Source organism: Raphanus sativus, chromosome 9 (assembly GCF_000801105.2).
Source record: "Raphanus sativus cultivar WK10039 chromosome 9, ASM80110v3, whole genome shotgun sequence".
Lineage (NCBI taxonomy): Eukaryota > Viridiplantae > Streptophyta > Magnoliopsida > Brassicales > Brassicaceae > Raphanus > Raphanus sativus.
In genome coordinates this window covers 21,737,901-21,755,921 of record NC_079519.1, presented here as the reverse complement: position 1 = coordinate 21,755,921, position 18,021 = coordinate 21,737,901, and the positions used below count along the sequence as shown (strand labels likewise).

Sequence of the window (18,021 nt, the reverse complement as noted above, 5' to 3'; positions counted from 1 at the left end):
GTTCACTGGCTGGACGTAGGAGATGGTAATAATAAGCAATTCCATAGAGCTGCCAGAGTTAGAGAGTTGTGCAATGCTATTAGAGAGATCCATAGAGGAAATGGTACAATAGCAAAGAGTCAAGATGAAATCAAGGAGGAAGCAGTGAACCACTTCTCTCGGTTCTTAACTCATAAACCAGATGATTATGTGGGAATATCTGAAGAAGACTTAAAGCTTCTGCTGGGATTTGAATGCGACGAAACAGACAAACGGATATTAGATATGGAGGTGTCTGAGGAGGAGATTAGAAAGGTTCTATTCGAAATGGCAGCAAATAAGTCCCCAGGACCGGATGGATTTACATGTGAATTCTATAAATCGGCTTGGCCGGTTATTGGAAAGGATTTTGTCGTAGCAGTTCAGTCTTTTTTCACTAGAGGATTCCTACCTAAAGGCATCAACTCTACCATCTTAGCTCTTATACCAAAGAAATATGAAGCAACAAGAATGGGAGACTACAGACCTATTTCATGTTGCAACGTCTTATATAAGGTACTGTCTAAGATATTGGCGAACAGATTGAAAACAATACTCCCGAAGTTTATATCCACAAATCAGTCTGCATTTGTCAAAGATCGCCTGCTTATGGAGAACGTTTTGCTAGCTTCTGAACTTGTCAAAAGCTATCACAAGCCAGCTATATCATCCAGATGCGCAGTAAAGATCGATATCTCTAAGGCTTTTGACTCTGTTCAGTGGTCCTTTCTGCTATCCATCCTCTCTGCGCTAAAGCTCCCGGATAAGTTTGTGCTATGCATTGAATTGGCCTCCTTTCCGGTTCAGATCAATGGTGAACTGGCGGGATACTTTAATAGTTCCAGAGGGCTTCGACAGGGATGTTCCCTTTCCCCATATCTGTCCGTTATATGTATGGAGGTATTGTCAAAGCTGCTGAACAAAGCAGCTATGGAGAAGAAGATAGGATATCATCCTTACTGCCAGGAAGTCCAACTGACTCACCTTTGCTTCGCAGATGATTTATTAATTTTTTCAGACGGGAAAAAGAGATCAGTGGAAGAGATTCTTCAAGTATTCAAAGAGTTTGCAAGTATGTCGGGACTACATATAAGTCTGGAAAAATCTACGTTGTTCTTGGCTGGAATATGTGATGACAGAGAAGCGATATTAGCACAATTTCCGTTTGAAGTTGGGACCCTCCCGGTTCGTTATCTAGGAGTTCCTCTTCTAACTAAGCGTATGACGTCGAGTGACTATTCTCCTCTAATCAACAGGGTTTAAGAAACGCATAACAACTTGGACGGCACGACAACTCTCGTTCGCTGGGCGCCTGCAACTTATAGGCTCTGTGATTCACAGTATAACCAACTTCTGGATGTCGATTTACAGACTCCCGAAACAATGTATAACAGAGATTGATCAACTCTGCTCAGCTTTCTTATGGTCCGGTCCAGCAATGAGTTCATCCAAAACAAAAATATCTTGGGAAAATGTCTGTAAACCAAAAGATGAAGGAGGGTTGGGCCTAAGATCATTGTCGGAAACAAATAAGGTATGCTGTCTCAAACTTATATGGTGTATCTTGTCGCATACTACTCTATGGGTCAAATGGGTTAAGCAGTATCTGATTCGGAAAGGCTCCTTTTGGAGCATCAGTGAGACAAGCACGCTTCGTTCTTGGATCTGGAAGAAGCTGCTGAAGTATAGAGCTCTCGCCAGACCTTTTGTAAAAATTGAAATAAGAAGTGGAACTTCTACTTCTTTCTGGTTTGATGAGTGGTCCTCATTGGGGAGGATAATTGATATAACGCAAATGCAAGGGTGCATCGCGCTTGGGATCAATCTCAATGCCACCGTAGAGTTTGTTATCCAACATTACCGGAGCCGCCGATACAGAGCAGAAAACTTGATCACCGTTGATAAGGAGATCATGAGATTACGAGCGCAAGGGCTTACTGAGGAGGACGATGTTGTTTTATGGAAGGGGAAAGGAGATGTATTTCGATCTCGGTTTGATACACACCAAACCTGGAGCTCAACACGAACGCAGCAGCAAAAGGTTCAGTGGTATAAGGGTCTCTGGTTTACTGGATCAACCCCAAAATACTCGGTAATGGCTTGGATCGCAGTGCACAATCGCTTGGCAACAGGAGATAGGATGCTGCAATGGAACTCTCAAGCAAACGCCCAGTGTATTCTCTGTAACTCTGCAGTTGAATCACGGGACCACCTTTTCAACAGCTGCTCTTTTACGGAGAACATTTGGAGAAACCTCTCGAGGAAGCTACTAGGACAGAACTACTCTCACACTTGGAGTCAAGTTCTTGTTCTTATATCGACAGATACTGTCTCAGGGGTGACTAGATTCCTCCTAGGATATGTGTTTCAACTCTCAGTGCACACAATTTGGCTTGAAAGAAATGGTAGAAGACACAGCACGGTCCAGCGACCCCCGAGTCTTCTTATCAATTTCATCGACAAGCAGACCAGAAACCGTATCAGCTCTCTTCAGTGTCGAGGCGGGAAATCTATCAACAATGCAATGGTGGCATGGTTCTCATCTAGAGATTAGAGAGACCTTTCCATTTTTTTGTTTTAAAAGCTATCAAACATGTTAGATTAAACTTGCACTAGTTGAACAAAAACCTTTTTTGATTTGAATAAATTTAACATTCTTTCAAAAAAAAAAAAAAGAGGACTGAATACTTCAAATAAAGCAGATGTCTACTCTTCTTGAAGGTGAAAAAGGTATATAAATGTATGTTACTTTAGCAGAAGAAACTGATTTTACTTATTTTGTTGAATCTTATGTTTGTTTCTGGATAACATGGGTACAACGATGGAGCTGGTACTTTAATTATCAGTCTTGAGAATGTTCATTTACAGCAGGAAGCATCTCATCACTGCGGCTGCCGTTGGTAGCTGTACTCTGAAAAATTCAAAGATGGGAGCTTTCAGGTTCTAACCTTGGTGATATCTTTGGTGTTGAAAATCATCTGAGCAGATTGACACTGCTATAGTTTGTGACGAAGGTAAAGTAGACTTTAGAGGTGATAGTAAATTTGCAGAGCATAGCTGTGAGTAAGCTTGTGAAGTCGAAGATCATGTTAGAGCAAATTAGTCAGTATCTTCCAATATAGTCTTTAGATATGAGTTGTTGCAGATCGTAAGAGAGAACCAGGTTACGCAGTAACTTGACGAGGATGGTTACACTATAGTAGGTTGTACAACCAAGACATGTAGCAGCAATGAGTGCTGCAAGCTAATAAGTGAAGAGATGGGAGAAAATCTTGGGAATAAATTTGGGTACGCTATTCGTCTTGAAGGTGTAACTGGAGTTAGGTCGCAGCTAGACATTAAGTTTCATCATCTTTTAAAAGATTTGAGATTCTTATAACCATATATCTAAAATATTAATACTTAAGTACAAATAACTATGTCCCCTTAATTTTACACAAATATTACCACTGCATGCCACTGCCATCACAATTAAAAAAATGTGGCTTATTATCATTGTCTTTGGGCTTTCTTTTTAACATGCACATGGTCCATCCTAAAGCAGTCTTAAATTTTTGAATTTTTTTTAATTAATATACATTAATGACATTTAAAGCTATTTATAATTGATACTCACTCTAATATTTTTCTAATACTACGCGATCTTTCAGTTATATTCACTCAGAGATTTTCCTAATCCTAAGGGAAAAGAATATAAACTATTTATTGTTAAACAGCTCGATGCAAATAACTAACCATACGAAAATCTTTCAATGTAATCTTGACCACCAAGTTCTTTTCTCTACGAAAATCTTTTTAAATATCTTGACCACCAAGTTTTCCTTTTCTCTACGAATATTCTTTTTCCCTAATAGATACTAAATAATAAATGTACATTTAATTACTTTTAAGATATTTTGCATTTGATTGTGTTTTTAAATTATAACTACCAAAAATAAAATATCGAACTTAATGACATTTAACCTAACCTGCGACATCTTTCACCACCACTATATATATCTCATCATCTATTCTCCAAACCATATCCCAAAAAATATTATTTCCATATATTAGTAAATTGGGCCTATTTGCTATTCTGGCCTATCATAATATAATTTTTAAAACAAAATAATTTGGGTACATTTCCTTTACTTTTTATATTTAAAAAATCCTGTAATTAAAAGTTTAGAATATTTAAACTTACATACACAAGTTATACTAAATTATAATTAAAAAAGTACACACAATAATATTTTCAAAATTATTTAATTTTGGTAAAATATCCTTTATTTTTTAAAAAATTAGAAATCATGTAATTCAAAGTTTAGAATATATAACCTTACATACACAAGTTATAATAAATTTGAATTTTAAAAAAACACACAATAATATTTTCATTCTAAAAAAATGGATATTTATATAAAATCATACTTTTTAATCAAATACTCAACAAACCGAACAAAAAACACAAATATAAGTTCAACAAATATGAAAGCCTCTAAATTTTTATTTACCATTTCATCTTTCCAAACATACACCCGCGCGGGTGCGCGGGTCCAAAATCTAGTATATATCTTATTAAAACTGAAGTACAATTTCGGTGTGTTTGGATACTTGGATAAAAGTATTAAAAAAAATTGGTGTGTTTGGAAACATAGATTGTAGTCTTTTTAAAAAAATATTTTGTTTGGAAACAAAGATAGTAGTATTAAACAGAAAAAAATAATGGGCTTAAGTTATTAAGTCCATTATAAAAGAATATTGTCTTATACATAAGAAAAATACAATATAAAGCTCAATTTAAAATACCAACTCAAATTATGGTTTTTATATTTCATATTAAGTTTTTAAAATATAATATATGTAATTATTTATCTGATGATACGTATTAAATACTATTAATTATATGATTACTTATATGATAGTACATATAAAATACGATTAATTATATGATGAAATTATAAGATATATAATAATGACTAAGGATGGGTTTTCAGACATCCATATGGGTTTGGTTCTGATCGGTTTGCGTTTCGGATTTTCGAGGTCAAAGATTTCAGTCCTATTAGGATGTTTCTAAATTTTTGTTTGAGTTTGATTCGGATCTTTGCGGGCTTGGTTTGGGTTTGGATAACCTATTTAAATTATTTTTAAAGTTTTAAATCACTACATATTTTAAATTTCTCAAAATCTATAAATAAAGTAATATATTACCTATAAATTTAAATAACATATGTCAGAATACCTAAGCTTAACATATCAATTGGTTTGATTTAAAATTTTGGATACGAAATCAATAATTATTTTAAGTATTTTTGGTGATTTGAGTATACTTTAACTATTTCAGATATTTGTTTTTGACTATCTATATATATTTTCAAGTATTTTAAACCAATTTAAAGGTATCATTCTTGATATTTTATATACGTTAAATATAAAAATAATTAATATATAAGTATATAAATCTATTTTAGATAAATTCAGGTACACTAATACTTCGGTTCGGATCCGATTCGGTTCTCTAACTAACAAAATTTTGAATAATTCGAATATTTAATCAATTTATGTTCAGGTTTGGTACTATATTTACGGATTGGTATCAGTTCTGTTCCTCGGATTCATTTTGCCAAACCCTAATAATTACATGAAAAACAAATATCATCATATTTTTAAAAATATACATCCGCGGAGGTGCAGAGATCAAAGTCTATAATCATTTATTTTAACAACAAGTCAAATAAATATATTGATTGAAAAGCGAATAAAACAAAACTAGATAAATACATAGTTTACCAGAAACACTCTATGTATCGAATTTATTATAATTTTTTATTAAAATAAATAAATTCAATAATTACAAACAAATAATATATTTTATAAAAGTGAAAAATAATACCCGCACTTTCGAAGCGCGGATCAAAATCTAGTTCTTAGGTATAACCATTACAATAATTTGACAATGCTGTTTTACTATGTTTGCATGTTATACTATGTTTTACGCTTACTAGCTGACCATATTAGTATGGAAATATACCGACGTTAAATTTACAAAATGTTATATCGGAAAATAAGTTTTTTTTTGTTTGTTATCTGTTCAGTTGAGCAAGTATTTTGATTATTTAATATTTTGTATAGAGAAGCGAATATTTCTAAAGTCTAGACTATAATATTTATTTAGTAACAACAATGCAAAATAAAGTATAATTAAATGTTTGTGTTTCAAAAAAAAAGTATAATTAAATGCTAAAATGATATAAAATAGAAAGATTAATCAATGTCAAAATCGTAGGTGATTAACTAACCAATGGTATTTCAAGTAATATACTAATTTTGAATAAAACCATTTTTTGTCAACCTAAAAGCACGCAATCACCTAATATCAATTTAAAAACATTAATCTAACTGTTTTAACACTATTTTAGTTAATATGTGTGTTTGGGCCATTATTTTAGAATTAATGTTAAAGTATCTATAATTGTATGAAGTTAAAGACTATTTTATATAAAATATTTCAGATTGACTTAAAATTAACTACATTATATATATATATATATATATATATATATATATATATATATATATTTCACTATATTTTGTTTAATAAATAATAGACCAAGTTCTTCGGAAAATCATGTTATAATATAAACATTTCTAACAATATATGTTAAATCTCACAATATAATTCAAAACAAATATTTGAATTATAAAAATACAGAAAATGGAAATATCTGAAATTTATAAAATATTATATACTACATAAGTTTTAAAGTGTACCAAAAATTATTCTTCATATTAATATTACCTTAATTCTAAAACTATTTATTTACCTTTTTAAGTGTTGTATATTTCTTATTTGTTTGACTTATAAACTATCTGAGAGACATATAAATTTGAAAAAAAAAAATTACCAACAGTTTTTTTTTAGAAAAATAAATGTATTAGTATAAACAAATATATAAAATGACTAAATTTATAGACACATAATATAAAAATGGTCCAGTTAGTAGAAATTATCAAATTTATGTACATATGATTTTATCATTTTGGTTAGTTTAACATGTAACCACAATATGAAAAACCAGAAAATATACAAAAATTTATAATTTACCTATAAATCACAAGTAAATCATAAATGTTATCTATTAGAAATAAGAAAAATACTCATACGGGTGTAAGAGTCAAAATCTAGTTAATACTATTAAAACATAAACACTTTCACCGTTAGTCTATGTTTCACCATTACATTTAGTAGTTTTTTTATTATTTTATCTATATATAATTTAATTATTATTAAATATATTACATGCCTAAAACTAAGAAACTAAACAACTGATCTGTTATTTTAAAACTAATGAATTCAATTTATATTAATACTAAATTCAACTAACTAACCAATTATATTTTATGTATCAAATAATAAATATTCATTTATCTCTAACAATTCATTTATAAACAACTGTACATTAATCGAAATGCAAAAAAAAAAAAAATTTAAAAACCCTCATGAAATCATAAAATAATTCTTATAGTTAAAGTATTAAAATTAGATAAACATATATATATATATATATATATATATGTTTAGTAAAATAAATAATAATAGTTAGCTAAATTAATACTTAATATATGATGGAACATTTTATTATTGATGATTTTATCATTATAGTTTTATGGGTTATTCAAAATAATATATATATACATATATATATATATATATCAAATATAACTATTTGAACAAAGATATTAACACAATTATACCATAAAACATTACATAAATAAATCGATGCAATAGAGTATGGTTCAATAGTTTAATTATTTTTAAAATATAATTATATATATAACAAATTATGAATTATATAGATAATAAAAATATATAACAATAAAATTAATAAATATTTAAATGTCTTATGTGAATAATTAAATTAATTTTTATTTTAAAATAAACCAAAACAAAACATCAAAAGATTATAATAACATATTGTTTTGCAAATATAAATCAGTAAATTGTAATAAACGTATACGAATCGTTCAAACTCAAATCTAATGTTCATTTTTAGTGTACATCCTTCTCAAAATATTGATCCATTAAGCTTACAACAAGATGAAAAATTAACAAGATGAAAAATTAGTTTGAATAAAAATTTATATAGCTAACTTTTGTAAAATTAGAGCACACTATATATCATTCATCTAGAACTTCATGGATATATATTAATATACTCAAAACATAAAAAATTAGTTTAAATCATATTACATATCAGGCCACTCATCGGTTCAATCTGTAGTCGGGTCTCGGGTTTTAGCTATTTTGCGGGTTTTATAAGATTTTAAAATAACAAGTTTTTCAAACCAAATTACATATTGGGTTTTTAGTTTAACCGCGGGTCCGAGTCGGATTTCAAAAACACTGAATATAACGTTTCATTTATAACATTTAAATGTAAACTAGATAGTGATCCGTGCGTCCGCACGGATGTATATTCTACATAATTATATGTTTTTGTCTGTTGTAAAAATATTCTTTTTTTCATAGGTTATTGAGTTTTGATATTGGTGTATATTGTTCATTTTGTTAGTATCCACTTTTAAACTATAACATTGTATTATTTTTTGTATTTCTCATTGGACTTGATAACAAAAACATTATTGTGTAAAATATTAGAGTATTTAGTTTAGATATTGTGTGTTTTTATAAAATTATAAAATAAAGTTAATGATTAATATTATATTTAAAAGTTATAATATATACTTAATGAAAAATATTTAGACAACAACAATATAAACTATTGGAAAGTAACCCAAAAAACATTTTAAAAATATAGATCTCTAGCAATTATATATAGCAAGTCCAAGTTAATGAACTGAATTGGGCCATTTTGTTATGATTTAAAAATTGGTAGATCATATTTAACCAAAACAATAGTGAACTTAAACATTGGAATTGTAATGTTATGGTTTAGTAATAGTTTGGTAATTGTATGCTTTAGTAACTATAAACAAAGATGGGTAGGAAAGTGATATGATGTGGTTTATAATTGGTTTGTTATTTTACGGTCTAGTAATAACAAACACGTTAATGCCAGAACGTGATTGTGCATTGAGTTGATAGAAAGCTGTGTATTTATATGCAAGTAGATGACGCTTAGTTAGGAAATATATTTAATATTGTATTTAATTATGCTAAATTTATGGGAGATAAGAGAGCATATACAGTAGAATATTCCTTTAAATTAAATATATTCCTTTTTAAAAATATTAGAATTCAGTATTCCATATATACAGAATTTGTTAGGAAATATATTTAATATTGTATTTAATTCCGTATTATTGAATGCAATTAAACAAAGATCTGTATAATACAAAATATTAACTCCAACACGAGATTTGTTCATATACATGAATAAAATATTTGATTTTTAATTGGTTGACAATGATCCCACAATCTAAGAGCATGATTATTGCAAAAGTCCTTAGCAAAAGTCCTTAATACACATATATGTATATATATGTATATGTATATATTATATATGCGTATGTAATTGTTTGCTAAGGATTTTACGGAAACCGAAACCAAAAGTTTCTTAATTAAGGAACTTTCAGTTTCGGTTTCCGTAAAGTCCTTAGCAAATAATTACATACGCATATATAATATATACATATACATATATATACACTTATGTGTATTAAGGACTTTTGTTAAGAGCTTTTGCAATAATCATGCTCTAATACAATAAAGTAGACAAATCTGCCTTCTCAGGCTATCCACGACACCTTAGGTGAGAGGGGCAAATGGAGACACCTGTCGCAGCCAGAGTGGATAGTGGGTTTCACGCGCTTCGCCAACTCTCGCAGTAATTGTCTTCGCGTTAGCTTCACGCGCGTCAGTGTATTTGATTTGTGGCCCACACAAAGTTTCGCGTCTGTGGCCATAACTGTTATGACTCTTTCTTCTTCCCGTGGTAGAGGGCGTTTTATGACACGTGTCCACTATTCTTCAGCGATAGAAACGTTCTTTGACTTCATTCACGATCACTAATTAAAACTCTAGACACTTCAATAATTGGGTTTCGTTTTCTCTGATCCATCAAGGGATCCCCCCCCTTCTTTGTAAATCGAAGACCTTACTATCTCACTTCCTCTTCCTCGGCCAAGTAACGTTCTGGCTTTAAGTCAATCACTGTTAAAACCCACTAATCCCATGATTTCCTCTTCATTGCAACTTTTGGATTTCCTCAGTTTCTATCTCTATATATCCTTTTGGTCTCGAGCTTCTCCTCTTTACCAAAATTATAAAAATCTAAGAATCTTGGCAAGCTTCTACACTCTAAGGTAACATGGTTCCTTTTGATTTCTCTCCACTAATTTGATTTTTAAGTCATAATTTCTTGTCATGTACGATGTTGTATTTGCAGCTGCGACATTTCCTTACGAACAGTTGTCGCAAAGTTGATTCTGTACAGTAAGTCTTTGATCTGTCTAGCAACAATAATCTATTTGGTTTTGTGGCCATTGATTTATTGCAACCGAAGCTAAACTCATAGCATGTATTCTGATTCTGTGGCCATTGATTTATTGAGTTGATAGGATGAAATTGCTTCTGATTCCTTGATTGATGAGGCACCCACGTCAGGTTTTTAAAAACTGTGTAGGTTCAAAGGTTCATTCTGCGGATCAAAAGATCATTTGGATGGCTCAGCATCGAGCACTGAAACTTCACATGTACTCGCTCCATCTGTCTCTCTCTTCTCTCTGGTCTCCCGAGATTATGATTCTGTTTTTATTTAACTCCAAGCTATTCTTACCAGATTTTTTTTTTACAGGAAGCAAAATATGTCTATGGAATCATAATCTCCGGAGACCAGATCCGCAATACAGCCGTTTCTGCTATTTAACAATCCCGTCATATAAGTAGTTTGCAAAAGGACACGATTCCTCTATCATCTACATGATTGCTTGTGACTCTTCATTACTTTGTGTAGAGTTCTCAGAGCCTCAGGTACTGTTTTATCGCTTCTACTCTAAAGAATCTTGGTAACCATCAATCACATCTCTCTTCTTCTCTTTCAGGTTAAATGCTCAGCTATTAAAAGGCTCGATCATTGTCCCACTTAAATATTAGGCTTCTTAGTTTCTTGAGGGTTTTGGCAGAAATTTGATATCGATATGACGAATATTGCAGAGAACGTGTTGAGGTTCATAAAAACGTCTTACTAGGCAGATGAGACTTTTGGCTACATAAACATCACAACTCTGAGTTAAACTACCTACATCATATAACAGTTTTTCTTTAAATAATCTAACTGACGTTCATATTAGCTTGAACATATTTGCTAATGGGACCAGGAACTAAAGCAAACTGCAGATGGACAAAAGAATTAGGCCATTCGATGGGGTTTACTAAGTCAGTCATATGTATTGCTGTGTTGCATCAGTCTCAGAGTTGAATTCCTTGAGTATTCCTTACAATGCGGACGTTTATAGAACAGTAACAGTTTCCTGGGAGCCCGTACACCTCCTTCTGGTTAGTGGGCGCCAGCAATACAACATTCTTTATATAATTCTGCCGCTACTCCAAACAACCAGTACTTTGATTGGTTTTCCAGTAGTTAGTAGGAATTTCAAAAATATGTTTGCACTTTCCTTTAGGCAATATCTTTTTCACTTAACAAGAAACTGTGTTCTCTATCACGTTTGAAGGAACATGAACTTGAGGGTAAATACATGAACTTAAGCTTCTGAAGCTAATAGTCAGTAGTGAACATTATAAATACACTTACGAAAGACCTGGAGAATAGAAGTTCACAAAAAGCTTTAGGAAGAAGATATGACATGGTTAGAGAAAGCCGAGGACTTTTGGTTGGGACTCCGAGAGGTCTACAAAACGACCCCACAAAAGAAAAAGAAGAATGTTTTTTTTTTTTGAGCAAAAAGAAGAATGTTAAGTTAGAGTAAGTTTCTCATTACAATGAAATATTTCTTTCAGTAGACCAATTTGTTGACTTTTTGGTAGGGAGATTTTAACTAAATATACTCTCTTTTTTTCTCTGCGAGCTTCTAACTAAATTGTCGAAAATATGTCAAAACTGACTATGGTGTTAGGCTGTTGTCTTTTATCAAATGACCTCATGTGGATCAAATTGACCCATGAGTTTGGTTCCAGTGTGTTTATAGAAGATAGTACACAAAACATACATAAGTCTTTTGAATTACATTAAAATAACTTCAGGCCCAAAACAATTGCAGGCCAACAAAACATGCCTAACATTACTAGAATCTGAAACTGAAAATTTAATAATGTTTTGTTGATTAATCTTCCGACACTTTTTACTGAGAGGCATATTATACTAATATGGTATATTATTCTGTTTAGTTGAAATCTATTTAAGTTTGCCAAGAGGATTTTACAAAGGTAGGATCAGTGTACACTTAAATATATAATTATGATCTTTACTCGGCCAGCATATTCATAGATAAAACTGTTAAGAAGACTTCAAACACACAAAAACCGATAAAATGTAATGCATACCTACTTTACTTTATGTTTTAAGTTCACAATTATCAATTATATATTATATTTTTATTGCATTAACCTATGAAAACTATTTATGCTATTCATCTTTAATCTAAACAACTACAAAAACAAAATTATACACTATTATCACTAAATATTATCAAATGGATTAAAAAACTATTTTGAACTTATTAGAAACTAAAACATACGAACCCGGCGCGTAGCGCCGGAATACCACTAGTACTGTATATAGTTTAGAAATTTGATTGTGCAAACTTTAGCTTGTCAGCTTAAACATTTAATACTTTTGTTTACTTTCAAATTTTCTTTGTAGGTAAGAAATGAAAGATTAAAAAAAATGGTTGGTTACTTAAACCGAATGCTCGTAATACATAATGACCGAAACATGACCAGCTGACTATCTTCTCAGATTATGTTTTACGAAAACCGTAGTAGTAATATACATATAGAATTGCATTAATATCATAATTTATGTGAATTAATATTATATATAATATATTGTTTCTGGTTCAATTTGTTTCCGGTTCAATTTGTTTCCGGTATCATATACCGATATGCGTGTATTGACTAAGAAGTCAATATCTGATTTTAATTCTTAAGATATGATAATATATGCCGGCCCAAATAGATATTGTAAATCGTTTAATAGGTTTCGATGAAATGTAATAATCAAAGTCTGGCAGAAATTAATGTTGGACTAGATTCTGACCCGCCCTTTGAAAAATTTAATTTTTAAATTTATGTTATTTTTAATCATATTTGCGTTTCATATTAATTTAATTTAGTAAATTTTTGGTAAATATATTAAATATGTCAAATTGTATAACTTTACATTTGTGCCATATGCATATAAGAGATTATTTTTAAACTTTATTCTTAAAGTTTTGCAACATATTATATTTATAATAGTTTCCTAACATAATTAGTCAAGAATATTTCGTACCTAAAAACCTGATTCAGAATCAACTCGAAAATCAAAGTCTCGTACTCTGTTAGACTTGACCTATATACTCGAACGGTTTTTAAAGTGTTATATCCGCAACCAATATCAAATCTAACCCGCACCGAAAACTGAATTTTGTTTTTTGAAAAATGTCTTAAGAAAATAATTTTTAATATATATTCTATTAAAACAGCATCATGAATTATTGATATAAGTGTAATCAAACTATTTTAATACAATTATTAGATTCTGATCCGCCTTTAAAAGGGTGTGTTTATTTATTTTTTTACATTTTTGAATTTTTTTATTAAGGATGGATGTATTTTTTGTTTTATGTTTTAGAAAATTAATTTTTATATTTGTGTGTTTTAGTTATATTTGTGTTTTTCTTTGTATTATATTTTTATTAAATGATTATTAAAAGGATTTAATAGTTATATTAAAATAGTTAGACCATATTTATATCAATAGGTAATGTTCATGTTTTAATACAATAGATTAAAACCTCTTATTAATTATTTAAGAAAATATTTTACACAAGTATAATAACAAAAAAACACGAATATGATTTAGAAACACAAATATGAAAATTATGTTTTTTAAAACGTAAACAAAAATATCATCGAGTGTTCACAATGATGTGATGTCACATGATTATAGTTTTTTTTGCTAATTGATAAAGGCTATAATTATTGATATTGAAAGAAAAAGGGAATAAAAAATATGCATTACGTTAGAGTTAGAATTATAGTTGGCGTGAATTATATTTGGTAAATAAAAACCATAGGCTTTTAAATATTCTAATGGCAGAGATCCGTAAATATTATTAAAACAAAAGGGTACCTCCAAAAAGGATTTTCTGTTTGATATTTTGATCCGCACTTTGAAAGCGTGGAATTTTTCTTCTATAAATTTTGCATATCACTCCATGTATACTTCGTTTGTATATTATAGTAAATCTATATTAAGATGCCTAATACTTTTGTGAGCTAAATATTTGAAAAATAGTATATGTTATTGAGTTAGTGACAACATCAATATGCTATAACGAATTTATATTATGCATAAATTATATCATACACATCATATTTATGTTTTTATGTGTAACTTAGGAATAAAGTGTGATTCTTTTTTGACAAAAAAGATGTGATTATTTTTTTATTGTTATAAGATAATATATTTTATATCAACCATAAAATTGCTCAATTAATATTTTTATAATGTTTATAATAGAAATACTTTATAATGATATTATTTTATAAATTAATAATATATTTGTTATATAATTAAATCTTTTTTTGTAGTTGGGCCCGATACAAATCGGATTTTTACAAAATTAATCAAAATAGACTGTTTTAATGTATATAATATAGTAAAGCCTCTATAAATTAATATTCAGTAAATTGATCAAAAAAATTAATAGTCAATAAACTAATAGTCTCTATAAATTATAAATATCACCGATCCTAACTTGGACCGGTACAAAATTTTATACAAATTGATAAAATAATAAGATAATAGTCTTTTAGAAATTTCTATTCAAATATATGGTCCCACTAAAATTATAAATTAATAATTTATATGTGTACATGTTATTATACTGTTTTTTATATTCACAATGAATTATCTTTATATTTTCTTAACAATTAATATATTTGATGATATTTAGTACTATTATATCTAAAACCACATTTAAGTTCTATGCAATATATTTTTTACAAACCAAATAATATAATAAAATTAATATAAATGTCAAATTTCAAAATAAAAATTAATGTCTATACACTAAATCAAATATTTTTCTTATTTGATAAATATGTTTTAAAATAAACTTAATTGTTTATGACTCCAAAGATAACTGAATTGTTTAAATTTCGATACGTACTTATAACGTGTTACCCTTTCGAAAAATCCTTCTTATGAATTCCAGGCATCATGTGATCATATGCCTGCCTGATCCATGTTGACCTGGGTCGTCAAAGCTGAAGAGCAGAAGGGAATCATACACAATGTAAAGAATATTACAGAGGTTGGGAAGAAGAATGAAAAACATGAATTTTACCAGTCAGCATAGCTGAGGTAGTTGTAAATGTATTCAAAACTTCGAAGGGGGTACACAACTGCAAAACCAGAAACACTCAAAATGTGTTAGGCCAAACCTCAGAGCGATCAATGAAGCAGGATAATCAAAGATGATTAATCACCTATTAGAGAGTAAAACAAATTGCTGGTTTGTAGGGTCTCTAAGAGCATTAGCCAACAATCGTCTCTCTGCATCAACCATTGATTTTCTTCCCCACACCACCTGCAAACGCACATTCATTTCCATATTAACGGATAGTTAAAAGAATAAGAAACCTCCAAAAAGATAAAGATGGAGGCAAAACCTCATCACTGTGAATCTCACGGCTGATAAAGTAACGACTGTAGTGAACAGGCCTCTCCTTTGATGCATGTATATAAACAGAGAACTTCCCTTCATGGCCCTGCGTGTAGAAAACCAAAAATAAGCTTTTCCCCTTACCAAACCGAACCGGAGAAAAATGGTTAGCCTTACCTGGAAGAACCTGTCCCACAGCCTCTCGAAAGCCAACGCACCAGGAGTCAAGAACATAAACGCAATCTTGGAAATCACAGGAGGGTTACTCAGTATCTCACTGATCACAACGCGAGCCGCGATCTCGTCGTCAGAATACTCCCTCAGAAAAGGAGGAAGCCAATCAGCCAAAGCCTTGCACCCTCTCGAGGTTTTGTCATTGCTGATGGAAACTGATGATATGAATAAGAGTAGATTACGGTAGATATTTGTTAATGTTATTGAAATCGATAAGAGTAGATTACAGTAGAAAGTTTGGAGATTTTGAATGGTTATGTTTGGTGTGTTTGATCGTGATATTTATATAATTGTATAAGATGGTGAATTTTTTAAATCGCAAATATATAAAAAATCGTTTATACTTAGGAATATTCTAGGGATATACATGATTAGAGATCTATTAAGTTACAACAATATAGTATTTTTGGATGATTAAAGTTGTTAAGTTTAGATAGGATATGAGAATTTCGTTTCAATTTTATACCAGTTTTATTAGATTAATTTTTTTTTTAAAACAAATGATGTTGAAAAAGATCTGCAATTTGGATTTGGCGTGTATGTGTAGATATGTTAATTTCTTTATTTTAATAATATTTGAGAATTTTGTAAATAAAAGAAAATTTATCAGTTTATATTTTTAAATATAAGAAATCTGATATTCGAACATTCATTACTTCTACATACATTATATTAATATTGTTTTGTGTTGTAGCTTCAAGAGAATCAAAATATGGTTTAAATTGAATATGTCATTGCTGATGGAAACTGATGATATGAATATAAATGTTTAATATTTTTCTTGCATATAATGTTGAATCGATAGAAAAAGAGGGTTACATGAGTTGAAAAGGTTCTAAAGCTGTACATCGTATTTACATATATGATATATACTAGATTTTGGACCCGTGCGTCCGCACGGGTGTATACTCTTAATGATTATAAGTTAAATATTTATGTTACTGATTCATAGTTTATTTCGTTTTAAACATTCATGATACTGATTATATTTTATACAATAAGATGTGTTTTTGGTACTACTTTTAATTTTAGTTTAACGTAAACATTAATGTGTAAAAATTTGAGTATAAAGTTTAGATTGTGCGTAATTCATTTTATTATAAAATTTTTATTTAAACTAAATTTAGATATAGTAGTTATAAATTTTTAAAACTGTAATTCTAAATCATAGATTTGTATAAATCAACTGAATATCAATCTTATTGAAATGAGTTATTGGAAAGAAAAAAACAAATGTTTTTTGCAAAAAAAACTTTAAGAAAAATCAGAACCAACAAGTATTCTTCTACCAGAGTAAACATCCAAACCAGATTGAAATCTGCAAAGAGAAATGTGGATTTGTTTAAAAAAAACATAACACATCCAAACATAAACCGTATAAGAAATCTAGACTTAATAAATCACATACCTTACGATCTTAAATGTTAAAGGTTGTCGAAAACATCTTTGAAAACTACATTCATAGTTACGGGTCAAAACCTAGATCACATTAATATTTTGTAAGTCATGAGTTTTGTGAGAGGATGATAAGTAATAATCACAGACATTATTAGGTGGATTTTCTTTCCGGGAAGAAAAGAGAATATGGTTTTAACGTTAGATAAATGACCTATATATAGCTAGATAGGAAAACTGTAGGGTGAACGATATGTAATTATTAAAGATTTTGTAAGTTGTTATTTAGAAGCATTAAAAGGAACATACTTGTCGATTTGTTTTCCTATTTTGATTAGATTGTTTTAAATTTGAACTAATTACGCGAATATAGGTTTTTAATGGTTAGATATTATATGTGATTTGCAAGATTGAAAGCAAAATAAGAATCTTGTGATATTGATTCATATTGAAATCTTTGTGGTGATAATAGGGGTGTTCAATCCGGATATCGGTTCGGTTTCGGTTCATTTTTTCGGTTTTTCGGTATTTCGGTTAGTA

The 18,021-nt window shown here is 29.8% G+C and overlaps 1 protein-coding gene and 1 long non-coding RNA gene across 2 annotated transcripts; one reads left to right on the top strand and one right to left on the bottom strand.

Annotated features, from left to right (window-relative positions):
* The first annotated feature begins 10,000 nt into the window (after positions 1-10,000).
* Positions 10,001-12,074, top strand: LOC108827516 (uncharacterized). The gene is made up of 6 exons (XR_001945687.2): positions 10,001-10,326; positions 10,410-10,456; positions 10,647-10,716; positions 10,818-10,993; positions 11,065-11,518; positions 11,695-12,074. It is a non-coding gene; the product is annotated as an uncharacterized LOC108827516 (long non-coding RNA).
* A 3,274-nt stretch (positions 12,075-15,348) lies between these two features.
* Positions 15,349-16,321, bottom strand: LOC108838066 (glycosyltransferase BC10-like). The gene is made up of 5 exons (XM_018611048.2): positions 16,030-16,321; positions 15,860-15,958; positions 15,677-15,777; positions 15,535-15,592; positions 15,349-15,454 (listed from the first exon to the last, which is right to left on the bottom strand). Exons 1-4 carry the CDS (start codon positions 16,084-16,086, stop codon positions 15,568-15,570), a joined length of 282 nt encoding a protein of 93 aa, XP_018466550.2. The 5' UTR covers positions 16,087-16,321; the 3' UTR covers positions 15,349-15,454; positions 15,535-15,567.
* Positions 16,322-18,021: the final 1,700 nt, after the last annotated feature.